The sequence below is a fragment of the Myripristis murdjan genome, chromosome 22 (genome assembly GCF_902150065.1).
Source record: "Myripristis murdjan chromosome 22, fMyrMur1.1, whole genome shotgun sequence".
Taxonomy (NCBI): domain Eukaryota; kingdom Metazoa; phylum Chordata; class Actinopteri; order Holocentriformes; family Holocentridae; genus Myripristis; species Myripristis murdjan.
The window spans coordinates 15,708,175-15,727,578 of NC_044001.1; the positions used below are offsets into that span (position 1 = coordinate 15,708,175).

General features: G+C 40.4%; 1 protein-coding gene across 1 annotated transcript in view; it reads left to right on the forward strand.

Moving 5' to 3' along the window:
* The first annotated feature begins 6,292 nt into the window (after positions 1–6,292).
* rnf144aa (ring finger protein 144aa) overlaps positions 6,293–19,404 on the forward strand; it is a 350,348-nt gene continuing 337,236 nt past the window's right edge. The window contains exon 1 of the mRNA XM_030081841.1: positions 6,293–6,471. Within this exon, the coding sequence (XP_029937701.1) occupies positions 6,401–6,471 (71 nt within the window). The 5' untranslated portion in view covers positions 6,293–6,400. The remainder of the gene's footprint in view (positions 6,472–19,404) is intronic.

Genomic DNA, 19,404 nt, shown 5'->3' on the forward strand with positions numbered 1-19,404 from the left:
TCAATTTGTTTTGGGATTTTAGTCATAATAAACACCGAATGCAGCAGCCTGGAAAAGAGCTGGCCACAGTCTGTGATTTAACATTGAACAGAGCTCATAGGAACTGCTGACAACACTGTCTATTACTCTGGGCTCTCTGCAGTCCATGCACAATACATGAACTGTGCATGCTATAAATCCTTGGCTGTTTTGCTCGATACCCATACCTGACACCAGCTGAAGATCTATACCTGTCTTGAAATGTCTTTCTCCCTCCCCTTGTCTCAATAGCCCTGTCCCTTGGTAGACATTTAAAGAGGCATGGGCAGCTAAAGCATTCTTTCTCTGGGGCTTTTGGAGAAGAAAGAGTTCAAGAGGTCAGAAATATGTGTTATTTTCCCACCGGTGCAACGCTCAGGATGTGTCAGAGCCATGTGTCAGGGAATGACAGCGGAGAGAAAGACGGCAGGAGAGGTAGATCTGGCAGACAAAGGCCAGACTTCACAGAGAACGCTTGAGATCAATGGATCGGCAGGCGATGCACTCTGCACTCAGGCATGCACACACATATAAATACACACACACACACACACACACACACTCAAATAAACACCGCAATACAGGTGCACCAGTTTGGTGCCCAGATTGACCTATCTAGAGCCCATCAAGCAACTTGAGAAAGATGTACAGACAAATAGATGGACAGATCAATAGACAGACAGACAGATGGACTTACACTCACACACACACACATACACACACAAAAGCAGCGCTCCCACCTCTAACTCGCTGACTGTATGCACAGGGCCCACCTCAGCAGCAGTAACCCCCCCACCTTCATCCTCCCCACCGCCCACCCTATGCTTGTCCGCTTGACGAATGGATCTGGGTAACTGTCAATTAAAATGAAATCCCATCTGTGGAGCAGAACGAGGAGGACACTTTCAATGAAACGCACACACACACACACACACACACACACACACACAAACACACACATACGCACACAAAAACACAGTCGTGAAGACCAGTCTGAGCTTTTGCCCAGAGACAGGGGTTGATCCACACGCTGGGCTTCGCATAAGCAATACATCAAACAGACAACATTATCACTGACTGCACCTCTGAAAACTTCAACATGATTAATTATAATTAATTAGTGAAATGCTATGTGTTGGCCAATTTATCATATTTGCATTATTCAGAATCCATCATCAAAATGTAGCCAGCAGCAGGCATCTTTTTCTTTTTTCTTTCTTTCTTTTTTTTTTTTTTGCAACAAAATGCTAAATCAGCAACTTGCAATTTGTGCATTTTCACTCACTCCCCAGAGATGATTTGAGACAGTCGCTGGTAAACAATTTACAGTTTGAGCCAAAGCGCTAATACCACTGCAGCTTGAACCAATCTATTTTCTATGTGTATATGGTCGCTAATTTATTTTAAAGCACATTTGTCAATGAGATGAAAACACGGGCCACCATTACCCTTCATAAATATTTACTCATAAATGTTCACTGAATTGTCATGTAAGCTTTGTGCCGGGTTTACAAAGACACCGGCAAGCCTTTGAAAGTGTTCTGCGTTTAGAGTGGAACTAAATGACAACCATACATTACTAATGACCTCAACCTGGACTCCAGCCAACCTGCTTTATGCAAAATCATCACTATATGATTGAGACCAAAAGTGGTGCTGAAAGTCAGTATGTAAGCCTCATTAACCCAATTAATGGCAATTCTTATTGCATAAGCAAAACTCATCTGAGGGTAGAAGTCAATACCTTTGTCATGGTTGTGATAATGGCCTTAAATGCTCATCTGTGGTGATATGCTCAGAGAGAACTTTGGTGCTTGACACAGAAGGACATCAGTGCTGCCGTGCAGGTAATTAAAATAAGAGCGTCTCAGCCACTGCAATTAAACAGGGGGAAAGTGTGTCAAAGCCTGTGTATGATTTGTGTCATTAATTTTCATTATCAAGTGTATATTAACCTTTTTGTCTTGCATAGTCCTGACTGTGTAGTCTGTTCAGTTTATATCATAAAAGTGTGCATGTGCGTATGTGTATCTGTGTGTGTGCATGCACACGCATATCTGTAATCTCCTGGCATTTTTCACCTCCTACAGAATGTTTCTATCATGGGAAATTTCATGTGGGGTCCAGGGAACAGTAAATGTTCATGTTTTTATACACAGTGCATTCATCAGCAGCAGGAAACTGCACAGCATTAGCAGGCGGTCCAATGAAGAAAATATTATGGCTCATAATTAAATTTTAAATTAAGTGATATTTCATCTGTTCTTATTAATTAGAAAAGGGTCTACTATGATATAATTATTTATTTCTAGCAATAGGAGAGGATAATTGTAATCCTCTGAATGATATCAGGTGTTATACCACTTCAGGTAAGCTGGTGGCTGGAATCATTTCTGGGTATAATGTGCAGGGGTATGATGTAGTTTTGTATCATTTGCAGCTTGTAGTGACGATGAGTTGAGATTCTCAGAGCTCTTCAGATACCAAGGCTGTCTGTGGTTATTTTTGGTTTTTATCAGTGTTAAGCTGATACTGTCAAAGTGTGATCCTGCTTCAGTAGACTGCAGGACAGGAAACAAAAATGAACAGGATCTTTACGATGAGTGGGTGGCACTTTTTCACTCACATTAATCAGGCTATAATGACATTACGCCATGTCTTTTCTGTGCATCTGGTCAAATGTGTTGCTTGACGGTGATCACTATCAAAGCTTAAGGCAGCAATCCCTCTTAAAGATGCATAGAGGTATGGATAGTGGCTGGTAAGGGATTAAGAACACAATCTCTCATTCTAGCCCCATACATTCTCAGTAATGTCAAGAGGGGATCTGGAGAATAAATACCTTTGCCCAGATACATGGATACCAATGCCACCTCAGTCACCTGGTCTTAACTTTGATCAGTAATTTTCTAGTAACGAGATTTCTCTGATTTCATTAAATAGTCATTTCGCACCTGGAGGCCCAAGGCTTTGCTGAGAGATCAATGATCTAATCACGTTACCGTTAAGCCAATTGGCTTGAAAGTCCTTTGTGATATCCCTTTACTGTTTTAATGACTTTTAGTTCAGATTAAACAGGTTTTAGGAGCCAGGGATTAAGGGACACATCCATTGAGGTGGAAAAAGCTTTTTCTGATGCATAATTTATTGCAAAGAAAAGGAAGGGATTAACAAGGAGCATGTGCCTGCCACTCAACATCCACTGGTCAGTGATTAGAACAGGCGCTTTCGGACAGGACGGGCACATAACAGGCCTTTCAAAATTTGCCTTCCTCTCTCCCTTGCCTCTTTTGTAGTGAAAAATAAGCTACAGCATTCTTTTCAAAGCTGAGAGAATCTCAGAGCTGCTGCTTGCCACTATTTATTTCTGACTCACTTCTTCCGGCTCACACTGTTATCAAAGTAGCAAGTTATGTGTTTAAACCCACAATGCGTCAACATCATTAACCAGCAGCCCTTGATAATGATTTACTCACTCATATACTGTTAGTAGGTGATGACTGCCTTACTCAGTGACACATTCAAAACATCTAATTTGCGGAATTAGTCTTTGATTAGTCGTGTAACTAACATAGCTGATGGCTACATTAAGGTGTATAAATTAATATGGAAATAGATTGCTTAACAGCCTTATCATTCTGGGGTCTACATTTAAAGTGAAATAGGCAAACATTGGAAAAAATATCCTGATTATATTGTTTCACAACGAAGCCACTTGATTTTCCTCTGAAGTGGTTATGTTTGTTCCTGTGCCAAAAAGAGCTGCAATCCATCCATCCATTTATTCATCCAAAAGTCTCATGTGTGAGGACTGCTGTATTTTGCTTGAAGATAAGGTGTGTGCTTCTTGTTAAGGCCCTCTGTCTATATGCGTTTCCTGTAGATACCTAATGAACAGTTGCCACTGAGAAAACATGTAAATAAATGCATTAAAGCACATCAGAGTCACATCTGCTAGTGAAACGGAATAGCTCTCCTGGCATGAGACCCACATCCACAGCTTTGTGAAGGTTTGAAAAAGTTAATTATGAATTGGAGACATGTGGTTGAACACTTTCCAGACATATTTTGTGTCTCGGTTGCCCTCTTGCTTTTCTGATTTTTTTTTTCTTTCTATTGCTCCATCCTCTCTCCAAAACTGCTTTCCCCCACCACTGTTTTATTTCTTTGCTGTGGTAATCTTCCTCAGGCTCCTCAATTATGTGTCCATGGGCAGGAAGAGCCATTTGCTCCTGCTTGAATACCATGAATAGCAATAACAGCGCTTCAAAAACACATTACCAAACACAATTAGAGCAGACAATGCTTCCATAATCTGCGAGGCCACTAACTCACAGCCCTGTAAACACATATTTACTTTTAAATGAAGTTTATTCTCTGTTTCTGCTGTTAGGGTCCTTTTTTTCTGTCTCTATCATATAATACATATGTCTTCCTCTGAAGAGTAATTTCCAATTTATGTAATTGGCTGGAGTGGGGGTGTTGGGGATTGGGGGATGTATGAAATAAGAAACAAAAAATGTGAAATTCCCCTCTGGTGGGATGTTTAAGTGAGATTTTTTTCATGTGCTTGCTGTTTGTAGATGAATTGCCGTTCTGTTGGCCCGAGGCTACAATAACAGAGTTTTTTTATTGGTTCACCTGGTTTCTATGAAAGCCACTGGTAGGCTGTTACTGTGTCAGTGACAAACGGCTGATTCACCATGCACTGACTAATCCAATGCAACCAAGAGAGTGAGCGAAGTCCTGCGAGCTGACTGCATTTGGTGCCTCATCTTTTTCAGACATCCTTCTCTAGTAAAAAACTGTGAACACAGCCCCTGGCTGTGCAGGAAATAAGGATTATGAGTGCATTCTCGGAGTCCTTTTGCTTTTGTCTGATAAAGTGTGGGAGAGTTGAAGCAAGGAATGGAAGCGAAACATGATTATGGAAGGAGAGGTAGATCAGTTTCATGTGTTAAATGTGTGGGCCCTTTCTCAGGTGTCAACATAGAGATGGCAACCTCACATATGCCTCAAAATAACAGCTGATATGTTGTAAAGGGAGAATATATTGTAGTGACAGGGATGATTTATTTATTTATTTATTTATTTTTTTGCTGAACGTGACTGCCATTTCTTTTCGACTAAAACATTTCTCATTTCATGTAAAACATCTCAAGTGAAAAGCGAAATTAGCTGTGACTTTGTTTAATCCATTTCTGGGAACTTAGCCCAAAATGTACCATTAATGGAATCGTTTTGCTACACAGTGTACCTGCTAATATTGTGCTATCATATTGTGCAGTACTTTGTCAAATTGCATTATTACACCTGCCTGAGAAGCAACATACTATGGATGTGTAAGTCATTACACACCACCTTCTGTCTAAGCATGCAGGCACTTCAGCTTATCATGATTAATTATCTCATCCGAACATCCAAATGCCAGTGTTGACTCTGAGAAACAAATATGAGTATGTCTTTGTAGTGCGGCGGTGTTTGCCTCACACAGTGAAGTTATTAATCTGCTCTCCCCAACTCATCTCATTGTCCCCTGTATAATGACAGTCTGTGTTAATTGTGACTGTTTATAAAATGGAGCTCGACGCCGGAGCCAAGCTGTGCTAATCTCATCATCCTCGTTTTCTTTCCCTGCACCACTAGGTTTGAAAATCAACTATTGATGTTCCTTATTACATTAGGTGAGCAGCTTGATGGCAACACACAGCTGCAGGCCGTTTGTATGGATATCCTATTGATCTGATTTACATATATAGAGACGTTGTTGTTTGTTGCTGAGCAGACATTGTGTCTGCGAGTGAACTATTGCAAACGTGGAGTTTTCTGTCACTTTGACGAGGGCTTTCTTTATGCAGTTGGTGAAAACATATTTTCCTCAGATTTACTACTATATTGGTTAAAAAAAACAACCCACAAACTGTTGGGGTAAATGACCCAGAGGGGGGCAACGCTTTTGTTTTCTGCAAGTTGTCTAAAAAAATAAAAATAACAAAATAAACCCAGAGTCTGAAATGACATCTTCACAACTGTGTAAAGTGTCTAGCTTTGCTTAAAAGTGAGATCTGTAAGTTCATGCATGTAAGGAAACAATATAATTGCCAATTGGGAAAATATGTGAGAAAAGCACTGTGTTGACTGCCATGACTATTGTTGCAATGTATGGTGGCCAGTGAGGTTCAATAAACTTGCTTTTCCAATCTGACCAAGAGGAAGAAGAAGTAGTAGTAGAAGAAGAAGAAGAAGAAGAAGAAGAAGAAGAAGAAGAAGAAGAAGCAGAAGACATGGGATACACTGGATTATTTTGTCGCTTACAAACACACAAACTTGCCCAAGAACCTAATTGTTGTTGCCAGCTAGGTGGTAAAACTAGTTAACCTGGATGTTACTTGGCCTGTTGTCACTTTGGAACCAGATTCCTTCGTCTGTTATTGGATTTCAAGCCACCAACAGGTAGGCTAAACTTTTTCCTTTGATTTTTGCTCTCCTTGCCTTTCCTCTTACATGCAAGCTATATCCTCTGTGTGCAGTTTGTGGGTTTGTGTGGAGCAAGTAGGCCAAGGCTAGCTGGAAGAGCCTCATGATGTTGCTATAACTCAGAGAGAGGGGGGGACTGTTAGGCTTTGGATCTAATTTTCTGTTTTGCCCTGTATTATATAGCTGTATAGAGACTGCTATGTCTTGACATCTTTATATTCTTGTCGTCCAGCGGTTTAATGGCCCGCTGAGGTCAGCCAATGTTTGGTTGCTACAGTTGCCTTTTGAAGTTTGCCTGTGTTACAAACAGGAACAGGTGTTAGCTCTGGCTTAACAGCACAATATAGGAGAAGATCATCCTGTCAGCAAAAGGAGGAACAACCTCAGCTACCCGTGGTTTAACTTGCATTTCTGGCGCCATTTGTGTTGCGCGGTGCTGTATTTTTCTTATTCTGGTAACCAGCCAAACAGAGACGGTGTGGCATCATGTTCCCTGCAGAGAACTTCTAAGTTATCAGAAGCGTCGGTGGCCGATGTAAGGCTTTGTTGTTAGTGGTAAAGGAATTTTTTTTTTTCCTTTGTGTGCGAGTTTGTAAGTCTCAGAAGCAGTTTCTTACTCGGTTCAAATGTTATGATTCAGTCTTTATTTCATGATGATCATGGGAGAGGAATACCCATGTTTCTTACTGATCATAACTCAGACCCCCTAGTCACAGTTCACCAAAAAGTCCATGCTCTCTTTTGCTTAAGACTTAAAATAAAGGGTATAATCAGGACATAAAAAATTAAATATTTTTCTTATATTCTTATGATGTAATGCAGCATTTTCCCTACACAGTCTCTTAGAAATAAAAGGTAAGGGCATCTTTCCAGACTCATATTTTGTACTGACATTCAGCGATCATACAGGCAGAAATGCACTGCACAACAGGCAGTGATACCAGTTTCTCATCTGACTACGCTATTGTTTGACCGTAATGTAATGCACCCATGTTGTGCTCTGAGTAAGTACCGCCTGCGGCTGCTAGCACTGTTGCTCTCACTACCAACATGTTATCACCCACAGCTGAATGATCACACTTTTATATGCCCATACACAAGTGCTGATTGAAAGCAACAAGTTCACACCTGTTCTATAGCGGCTGTCAAGATGCAGTCTGGACGATGAAGGAAATCACTAACTGAGGTAGTATTAGATGAGGCAGATGGGCTACAGGGCAAGGGCGCAGCAAATAAGTATATTACAGCACTTCATCACAAATAATATATTAAATATTGATAAAGGATAGCCACTGTGACTCTGCAAGGGTAGATTTGTCCAGCCAACAACTCTGTGTGTCAGCCTGTCATCACTTAACGTTAATCAGGGCGGGTGAGAGTCAAAACATGTAGTGTTGGTGAGTGCTGCTTGCTTGCTGCTGTGTAGGAGACAATTTTGTATTTTGCACTTTGGTTTTGATTCCTGTGGGTGGAGAAGTGTACATCCTCGACTCAAGGGTTTCATTTCTGCAAATAGAGTGAATCTGTGGGGTCTCGGTTTGCAGGGGAGGAACCGTCCTCTCTGTTGTGGCCCCATTTTGTTTGGCTGATAGGTCCTGTGTATTTTTACATAAAAATATTGCCTAGTGCCTCAAAATCCGGTTTCTGCCCCAGTATACAACTTGAACATCTAAAGAATGCCTTAATGAAAGGATAAATAAAGAAACGGAGTTAAACAGAGAATGTTTGCGCCCTAAGCCCTCACTGAGTAAAGAGCTATTGTATATACATATCAGGGCAACACAAGGACAGTATAGTACAATATCCAGACGCCGCCACTTCCAGAAGTGTGTTTAAAGTTGCATTAGTTTGCCGCTGTGAGCCGGTGCCGGTTGTAAACGATGCTGCCCTAATTTCGTGGCATTCCAGGGCGAACGGAGGAATCCTGCCTCATTTGTCTCTAATTTGTTCCCAGTGCACATATGAGAGGGGTTATAAATACATTAGTCCTCTCCATAGCGCAGCGCGTTGGGGGGCCGCCGGGCAATCAAGCAGCCTACGTATAGCACCGCTCTATACCCAGCCCGACAGTGGCAGCGTCGACAGAACAGAGTGTACCATCCACCTCATGCCGTGAGTGTGAGCAGGTTGTGCCGTTCCAGTGGTGGGCTGTGCTATGCATTAAAGCCTTGAGCACTGGACAGATTGGATGCAAAGTAGTGCATTAGAGGGAACTGCAGGCCATGCAGTCACAAAACTACTCAGATCTCTCATCATCCTGATGCAATCCACTGGTGGTTTGAGTCAGTGGTGTGGAAACATCAATTAAAACATGAAGATTATCAGTAAATTTGTCATTAGCCTGAGGAGGAAGCAACCATGGACAGAATTTCTGTCTTTGCTCTCTCATATGCACACACACCGAGACACACAAATGCACACACGCACGCACACACAGGATTGCCTATGGGACCTTGCAGGGCAAGAGATAGGTCTGAACTTGTCCTCCACTTGGGAGAAAATCAAATCCTGGTGCATTTTCATCAGCTGTCAGTGTCAGACAGATATTTCTGCCGGGCTGGGCAGGAAATTAGGCTATTAAATTACAGCTTTTCACAGGCCCCTCGTCATTCTGTCCTGCTTTCCTACAGATGTTCTATCAAAGTAAGTCATTGTAACCATCTATCTTTCCCTTGGCTAAATACCTTCTTTCACTGATCCAAAATGCTGTTCAGTCCTCCTCAGTTCTCCTCCCTCTCTTTTCTGTTCTGTTCTGCTCTGCTCTCTCTCTCTCTCTCTCTCTCTCTCTCTCTCTCTCTCTCTCTCTCTCTCTCGCTCTCTCTTAGCTCTGTATCTCCCTCTCTGTCTCTGCTGATAGCTTGGCTTAATTTGTGCCTGCTTTGGGTTCAAGCGCAAAATCAATTTTAGAGAGGTCAGCAGGGGTCAGTGCCCAGGCCAGAGCTTGGGCGAAGTGGATTACTGATTATCATGCAGGCGACATGGCTTCCATATTGGGACATTGGCGACCTAGATATCACATCTGTATTATGCACTGTCTGAGAACCAATCACAAGATTTGAAATGTGGAAAAGAAGTGGGAGCTACTGTAGCACAGACAACCAAAACACATTCATTCACATGATTCAAACCTTATTTCCAGCCCAAGAAATAGATGTTAGAATTATGTTTCTCATTTCAGTAAGAAGTATGAGGCACAGTTATGAATTCCCAATGCCGGTTTTATAAGTATGCCATGTTTTTTTTTTTTTCTTTTTTTTTCTTTTTTATGGATTTAGAGATGATGCTGAAAATAAAACACAATTCTATAAATTTACCAGGAAAAAAAAAGATGGAGTAAGAGGATCTGGGAATATGATCTTAACTCTCAGAGAAAGCTGTCACTATCATTCACAGTTTGCCATTGACTCTCACATTAGAGACAAAGGCTTCCACACAGACAATCTATATTTGCTGCAATACTTTTCATCACATTTCAGTGGCATCACTTGGGCTGTGCTGATGTATGATGTCACTGGACATTGACAGTGGACTGTGTCAGTGCTGATTAGGGACTCACAATACAAAACTTATCATGGTACCCGGGTCACAATTCAATTTGTATCACGACACACTGAAACACTGGGCTGAAAATGTATTAATAGAACTTAAAATCTATCCTGCATAAAAATTTTTAAGACTAATAAAATGTTCAATATTTATGATAAAACAAGTGATAAATGTACTTAAAACAACAAAATTTGTATAGTCATTGCACTTACTTAACACAGTGCAGTAAAATATAATGTTATCATAATAATATATGAAAATAAAGTGCATAAATAATCCATACTGCTGCGTAGGACTAGAGAATCGATAAAATGTTGTGAAAGATAATATTGCACTACTTAGCTATAACTTTTTTCTTTTTTTTTTCCACAGAACCCAGTGCAGATGTGACTTTCATGTGGTAATGTTGAGTTGAATATAATGTTTTGAAAGTAAGATTTCGCTTTTGCAAGACAGCGGAGGAGGAGACGAGCCTTAAGTGTCACCCAGGCAGTGAGTGTAGCTCTTTCTCCTCACTTTTAACATGTTTAATGTCAGTAAAAAGAAAAAAAATGTGGCGAGGCTAGTTTAACCTGCTTTTGAGTGCAGTTAAAAGGGAAAAAAATTTAGTTTATTCAAAAATGATATTGTTTTTCCCCAAAATGCAAACCAAATGGAGAATGAAGCTTGCAGTAATGAGACAGGGCTGCACTGCGGAGAGCCTCTCCCCCTACAGAGCACACATATGGTGAAATGTCATTGAAAAATTCACACACAGTCATTTTCATCTGGGGAATTCGAATGCCCATCACCTCCTAATACGCCTCAGAAGCACCGACATGCTTACTTCAGTGCTATGTGATACTTAAGCGCCATGTGTTTTCATACAGTCAGTTTTGTAGGCCACAAACTGGATAATGGATTTGCCTCGCTTCTTATTTTTAGATTTGAATGACATTCCAGGGAATTTTTTCAATTGTCATGATCTCATTTGTACTTCCTTTACTTGCAGAGATGTCGATGGGGGACCCAGAGCTACCATAGTATTTCAAAAGGGGGGCACATTATGCAGCACTTTTATCCAAGCTTGATGGAACAGCTGCTGTTCCTTAGTTTCCTTCTCTCTTTATCTCTTTCTCCCCCTCTTGTCAGAAACCCTCTCAACTAATCTATCATCCTCTCTCTCTACTTAAACTTGACTTTACCATTGGAAGGCAAAGGTAAAATGAAAGGGAAATGGGATCTCATTATTTCAGACCCACCGCTCACTCGGCTCGTGATTGATCATTATCGAAAAAGCCCATTTGGAAGCAAGTGATTCTGCTTTAGGAGAAAAAGAATACATAAGCCTATGAAAATAATACTCTTAGACCTCACAGAAAAAGGAACCATCCTTTTTTCTGTGCGGGTTCTGTGATGGAAATGATCAATCTTGCTGTGCACATGGAATACGCCACTGAAAAACGTTGATTATTATATTTGTGTCTGTTCAGTAAGTTGCCATTATAGCATCTCTGAGCTTATGTGACAGTGTTGTGAGCGGATGATGCTGAGAAATTAAGATGGAGGGACCAAAACTCAGTTGTGGGATTGGGCTGTATCTCTTACACTTAAGTGCCAGATGATGGATAATGTGTTGAGTTTTTTTTTTTTTTTTTTTTTTTTTTGTAGTTCTGTCATCTCATTGAACATAAAATAAAGAAAAATCAATATATTGATTTCAACAAGAGCGGGTGACAATGTGTGATTTATTCATTAGAAAATAATTCGTTATTTATGTTGGGAAAGTGTATTAAATGAGTCAGTTCAGGAACATTTGGGCAAATGGTCATATTCCCTTTTAAAACTGCCAAATGTCAAAATCTGATGAGCCTATTTCTGTCTGAGGCAGGCGAGCTCAGGAGGCCTTAGGCTGAGGATGATTCATTGATCTGGCTGGTGAGATTGAGTTTGCCCCACTCCATGCCAAAGGACTAAATCACGTCCACTTGTTGGCAGACTGTGCGGCATGCGGTAGACTTTGTTTAGTAGTGTTTGCAACTTAATCTCTGTTTGCTTGCTCGCACTGTTGTTGTTCCCTTATTAAATGTGACAGTTTCATCAAACACAATTCATCTTGTTACTGCATTATTAAAAAAAAAATGATCAAAAAAATGCAGCTCATCCAGGCACCACAGGTCAACTGTCAATCAGCAGGCTAAGTAAACCAACAGAAATAATAACACAGATGAAAGTCAGTTTTAGTATTGCCTGTTTCAGCGCTTACAAGGAAATACACAAACTTTTGACCCCTGGTTTGTTTAGCTAAAAATAAAATAATTGTGAAAGCACAAACCAAATATGTGAATTTTATGTTTGTTGGGCAAACATGATAAGACAAAAGTCTGATGGAAAATAGATCCTGTCAAAAGTGACTTGCCAAATGCAGATCTATGCACAGCCTGTTCATTCTCACTCACTGAGCTGCAGAAATTTCAAATGAGGACTGAGATTGTTCATCCATCTCTCACCTAATTGACCAATAGAGGCTGCTGCATCCTTATTCACACGGTGCATTTAGGATGAGTTTGATATATTTCCTCATGTAAGTGTCGACATTTTCGTGTTGATGTTTAACACACAACATACAGTAGGTGGCAAACACTGCCATCAGTTACAGTGCAAAAACAGAGAAATGTTTATGGATGTTTTTCTTACACATTTTAGTTTTATCTACTAAATTTTTGCATCCTGCATCCTAACAATGTTGTGAATTGAACTGTGCATGGAGTATGGAACTTTTACAGTCAATTTTGATATTAATCATTGTTAAAAAAACAAAAAAAAAGTTTGCTTTTGAGGCTTAAATTGAAAGGACTTTTCTCATCCCCAATACACCAAAACCAAACTGGGTCATATTCAAATTAAAATCTGTTCTTTCATTGTTTTTACTCCTCGACCATGCTGCCAAAATATGTAAGGCAGGTTGGGGAAAAGTTGCACGGAAAGGAGAAAGGTCATATTTTCCAGACAGGCTAAACAGAACCATAACCTCCATTTCTCCCTCACTGCTTAAAGCAAGTAGGCACGTCTATTCACTGGAACAACGCTGTCCCGTATGGCATGAAACATCAAGGCAGTGAAGACACTGATGACAATAAAAGACAAAAGGCCATATGAAAAAGCAGTTTTGTAAGCTGTTCCATGCACTCTAACCTGTCAGAGAGGGTTTTGGGGGTCCTGGCCTGTCTGCCAGTGGATATGACATGCCACCAGGGCACACGTCTTTTGGGAACAGTCTCAAACCACACGGTTGGAGGGTCAGACTTAAATTTATACTCCTGCATTACTGACTACCTGTCAGCCAACACTGACAAACATAAGCAGTTTTGTTGATAGATGCACTTGACATTAAGTAGCCTCAGAGGTGGAAAGAGCGCTAAAAATTGCTACTCAAGTTGAAGTGCTGTTACTTTGCTGGTATATATGTAGATGTAGAAGTACAACTTTAAAAATATGCCTCAAGTAAAAAAATAAAAAAATAGAATAAAAAGTAGCTCATTTCAAAACAGAAAAGTTACTTTTTGAAAACAAGAAAGTTGTTAGATGAGATCTTTTCCATGTAATTGTAAAAGGATGAGAATACAAAGTTCAGTCTGTATCCTTATAATTGGAAATTTGGAAATTACAAAAAGAGCACCAACAAATTAAAGTCAGATTAGTGTTTTCATCTCTCTTTGACCACTGTGAAAGGCTCCACAATTTGTGAAGTTACAATCGTCCCTTTTCTGATGCTTGCAGAGAGTTGACAAAATTTGTACTTTAATTTGCGTCCTTCACCTCAGTGCCATTTTGGAATCGATTAGATGCGGCAGTGCCATAGACAATGTTAAAACTCCACCATAAAAATATTATTTCTAGTACTGAATGAAATGATATAGAGATAATGCTATTGTAATTTAAAAACCCTCATTGAAAGACTTCAAATATGTTTAACACTTGCATTTTTATTATATAAAACAAATGAAAGGGAATAGCTTCTCTGCTGATTGACTTTCACTCATTCTAAAGCAATACAACAATGGGAAGAAAACATAACTCAGCCATGGGAAATGTTTTTATTGTAGCAACTGAGATGATTTCCAGCTGTGACTGTGATTAAGCCTACTGTTGAATAGTATTTTTATAGAATTTGAACGTTGGAGTCTATGGCATTTTGGCGTCTAATCCCCCTCATGATGTCATTTAAGCAAACATGGCGCCAAGGTGAACAAGGCAAATGGTTATGTAATGGATGTGATTTAAAATGTTGTTAAGTCACAGGAATTGAATGGTAGTAGAGCGAACACTGAGCTGTTTGCTGGAGTCGACTAGTTCAAAAGAAAATGCTGATTGCTGTTAGTTGTTACAGTGACAACACGTCAATGGGGTCGTAAAGTCCTTCGTAAAATCCGCCCATAATGTTCATCCTCGGTAAAGTTCGTAAAGTCCTCAATTACAATCTCGCAACAAGGCAATGGAGACTGTGCACAAGTGACGCTTCTACATGCTTCATACCAGGAGTGGACGTTCTACTCCCATTCCATTTCTATGAGTGAAGTACAGCAAAAATGTGTTAAAGTAAAATTAATGACTTTAAAAATACTCAGAAGTACAAGTACACAAAAACAGCTCAATTACAGTAACATGAGCGAATGTAATAAGTTACTTCCAGCCCCACGTTGCTTCATTAGCAAGCACTGTCAAATCACAGAGTAATAGTTTTGAATTATATTGCACAGTAGTTTGGTGAATTTAATTGCATAAATCCCAAGTGGTGTAAGGTTCACTGCCAACTGCAACTACTAGCTATAACTTCAATGATATTTCCCCAAAAGTGGATGAGGGAAGTGGGAAATGATCCATGGAAATGGAGCCCATGAAATCCAGAACATAAGTAGCCTCCGGCACGCCACACACTTGCTGACCCCACACCCTGCTCCAGACACCACACGCACGTATGCTCATCCATGTAAGACGTGTGCCGTTGCTGCAGCTTAATTTGAGTTCCCTCAGACTGAGCACGGCGGCAGAGCGGGCCTGGGAGAGAGTGACGCACCCAGGTGACTGTTACTGGGCTTAGGAGAACTTCAAGCCACTCTGGGGAATTTAGGAGGGCATTTATATGCGCTCAGCACATCTTTATCCCACAGGCCAGAATTTACAAATAGATTTCAAATGAGAGCCTCTGCTTTAATTTTCTAATGCAGTGACCCATTCTGTAGCAGTGTAATAGCGGGTCCCACTGTGACAATTAAAATAAATCACGTCTGAACAAAATTCGCCATATGTATTCATGCCTCATCAGTAACTGAATTGACGTAAATGATTTATCCCAGGGAACTTAAATACCAGTGTCCATACCACATAGGGCTACCACCCTGCAGTGTTCAAATTCTACATACTCTCAGCAGCCCTACTGTGAATGATGAAATCGAGTTGTGTAAAATAAGTGCATGATTGTGACAGTGGTTCTTATACATGTGGACCTATACTGAGAATGAACTTTGAGGTAGGGTATTATCAAGGATTAACATTTTACTTGCTTGCACATACATAGCAAGTATTTTTCACTCCAAGCTAGAGCAAAATTAGAATGAACTGAAACGATCTTCAGTGTGGCCTGGGAGAAAGTACTGTATGTAATGGAAAGCAGTTAAACCCTTTGGGCTACCGCACAAAAACCCAAGTTACACTCCTAGAACGGATAATGTTTTTATTTTCCATAGACAGAATATACGTCAGTGGGTATTTATTCATTTATTTTCATATTCATAATTTGAGATTGGTGGAGAATTTACTCCTCATACGAGTACTCCCTCAAACTAAAAGCTCTTTAACATATCTTGTTTGTGACAGAAAAAGATCCATTTTCCTCTGGCTCCAAAAGATTGGGAGATTCTGGAACAGACTAGCCAATCACTAATTAATTATTATAGTGTAGAATATCTGCATTAAGTGCAACTGTACTCATACCTTCAAATAAAGCACCACCCTAATGAAGAACCTACATCTGAACCCTGCTAGACCTTAAGGAAAGTGGTTTTGATATCACGGGCCATCTTCAGTTTTCATTAAAAATGACAGCTAGGAAGTTCTTTTGATTATGATGGGGCAGCAGACTGTGAGCTCAATGTATTATTACGCTCTTGTGCAAAGCTACTTACACTGTTTCAGTCGCAGCCCCCCACTGGCCATTACAGTAATGTGAATATGGTGCCCACTGTGTATAAGTATCACCTTCTTCATGATTGGGACATCCTCATCCTCATGTGCCGCTTCACCCTCATCAGCTTTACTTTCTATGCTTTTGATTAATCCTGTCTCATTTGAGATTTTCAAAGTATCAATGGGAATTATTCAAATCCCCGAGGTATGAAATAGCTATGAGGAGACCAAGGAAGACACTCATTAACCCCAAATGGAGGGGAGCCCACAGTAAATCTCGATGAATTCTCTCCATCGTAGAAATCTGATTAGTTACGGTGGCTGTACTTAATCCCAGTTGAAGGTAGAAGTTAATTTTGTCCAGTGCATACCCAATAATTCAAGACATTTTTTTTAAAGCATCATGTTTCTTTTAAAATCAAGTATGGAAGCAAGTATTGCTAGAAATATTGTTGTCCTGTAGGAGATGTTGGGGCATTTATGAAAGCAAACAGCTTTTGAAATGCTTGGTAAAATAATACTTGTTTCAGACTCTCTGACAGCCCAAAGTTAAAAACAATGAAGAAATATTATGTTATCAGCCAACTTGGTGGCAGTTTGCTCCAGCTGAATGAATTCAACGGCTCAAGACTTGAACCAATAAAGGGATACACTTGTATGGATTTAATCAATGGGATGCAGTGGCTTGTTCAAAACCCTCTGGAGAGTTTTTTTTTTTTTTTTTTTTTTTTTTTTTACCATTGATCATTCCATTGTAGTTAGTTCTGCATTTCCGTCCTCAGAGGCATGTCTGCTCCCTTTGCAAACTAATAGAGGATTTTTGCATAAAGTCATGAAATGCACCATGGATGCCAACTGAGGAGATCAGAATCTTGCCATATAAACCAAAACTAGACATTCTCCCCCAGAGGGACTTGTTTTAGCTGTAGCACCACATCCAAATTGGATCAGCAGCTGCTGTATATGATTCCATAATTTGAGGCATAATATGTTCCATTAATGCCAGAGCACTCACAGGCATTAGAGAGACAGTTGATGCAAACCTCTCAGGATGTGCTCTGCTTATTCTCTGCCTTATTTCCCAGAAACATGGCACAGACTGGTGCCGCTGCCATTCTCTTACATGCAGATGTCAATTATAGAGGTGGCAGAGAGTGGTGAGCTGTGCACATCTGCCAGTGGATGATGTCTCCCCCAGCACTGTGCAAGCCAATGAAGCATAAATCTCAACCATCAGTTGGCAAGCTTCACCTTAACAATAATCTCTGCAAGAGCTAGAAGCTACCAGACCTAAAAGACTATCTGCTATGCACCAGGCTCTACAATTAGGAGTAATTGGATAGAATATCTTTAATTTTACTGGAGTAATTCTTAATTTTGAACATTTTCTTGCTTTCTGTCGTTCCTTTTTCTTTTTTCTCCCTTCTTTCTTTGATGTACAGGACTTTGTACTTTTTTTCTTTTGCTGTCTTTGTCCTTCATGGGTCACATGGCCTGGAGGGTACATGTGGTACATGTGTGTGGCTTCTTCTGTATATGTGATGGGGGTTTCTTCCTCATCACACCCAGACCTCTGCTGCCTGCTGCGTTATTAGGCAAATACAGTACATTAGGGACAGACCAGCTCCACCACTGTTGTCATCGAGAACATCTAGTTATCACATCTTGCGCTCAGCCACCTGCTGAGTTCACAAAGCTATCAGCATCCCCCATGACCCGCTTGTGTCTCTGTATATCTCTGCTGGAGACCTTGGATATGTTAAACACCCCCACCAGGCCAAGCCCAAGTTTTCTACATGCAACATCTCCCTCAGAAAATGGTTAGCCCTGCACACTCATATGCACCAGCATGTATATATGTGCACAAACACACACACACACACACACACACACACAGACAAACAAGCAAACAAACAAATACAATGCAAACATTGTAGTGAACATAGTCAACCTCCATTGAAAGTATTGAGTTGTACCAGTGTGACTCTGTGTGTGCTGTACTATATCAGAGTCTGTTTGTCACCCACAATGTGGCTGTTTCCAAAGGCATCAGGCTCTCTAAGTGTGTGGATTACAGCAGTATACATTTGTATAATGCCTGTGATAATGGGATAAAGCAGCTTCTGTGGGAGAAATCTGTATGGAGAATGGATTATTCCAAAGCTCTGCCTATGGGACGTTGAACCCAGGAGTTATCACAAGCAGTCAGCATCTCAAGTGGGTGTGATGCCTCAGAAAAGTGTTCTGATGCCACATTTTATGTCCACGTTCTATTCTCCAGAGAGAAAACATGAGATGGGGAGGCCACAAATCGTGTAGGTTTTAGTCAGTAATTACCATAGAAGCACTCGAAAAGGATGAGATATAGTTTCATTTCAAATTTGCATTTGCTTTACATTAAGACTGTGCACATGGCTTGCATTTTCAAAGACTTATTTATTGTGCTCTCGTCCATGATGCAGGAACCTGCTGAACTAGTTTGTATGTTTCTCTGGATAGCCATTATAGAGAAAATTAGCATTTCCATGCATACAAAAGCAATTACCGTCAATTTATACACATTTCATAGAAACATGTCCCCAATTAGAGGGCCATTTCAGGGGACTGATAAGACGAGCAGCTCTCATATTGAACATCTGAGGTCTGGACAGACGGTGCATCCTGCTTTCTTCCTGATCCCTATCTCTGTCCACACTGCCGGCTTTATGAGGAGTTTGGTATGCAGCTCTGATTTGTCTAATTTCAAACACAGCTAATTTCACCCTTAATAAGGGAGCAGTGGAGAAAAACAAATGTTGCTGTGCTGATAGTGATGCTTTGATATTTGTACACCAGTGAACGGATAGTCATGCAAGCCTAAAGTCTTTATTGTCTGCCTTAAAAAAGATAGTTGTCTTTTTCATGTGTGTACCATATTATTCATTCAAAATACCTTGACAATTAAGTTCCTGGTGAATCTTAACAAGATTTGACTCAACATGATTGAGACAACCCAGTGCTGAAATATCACATCCTCTCTTTAATATATTTTCCAATTGCTTTATGACTCTAATGGTCTTATGCAGGCGTAGCCGTGTGCCCTTCCTCAACATGTCCTGTTGCCATTTACTTGAGGAAGATGACATCTCTGAATCTGTCCATTCATTAGCCCAAACAGGCTTATCTGCTTAAAGTCTTTGGCTAAGACCCCATTCTCAC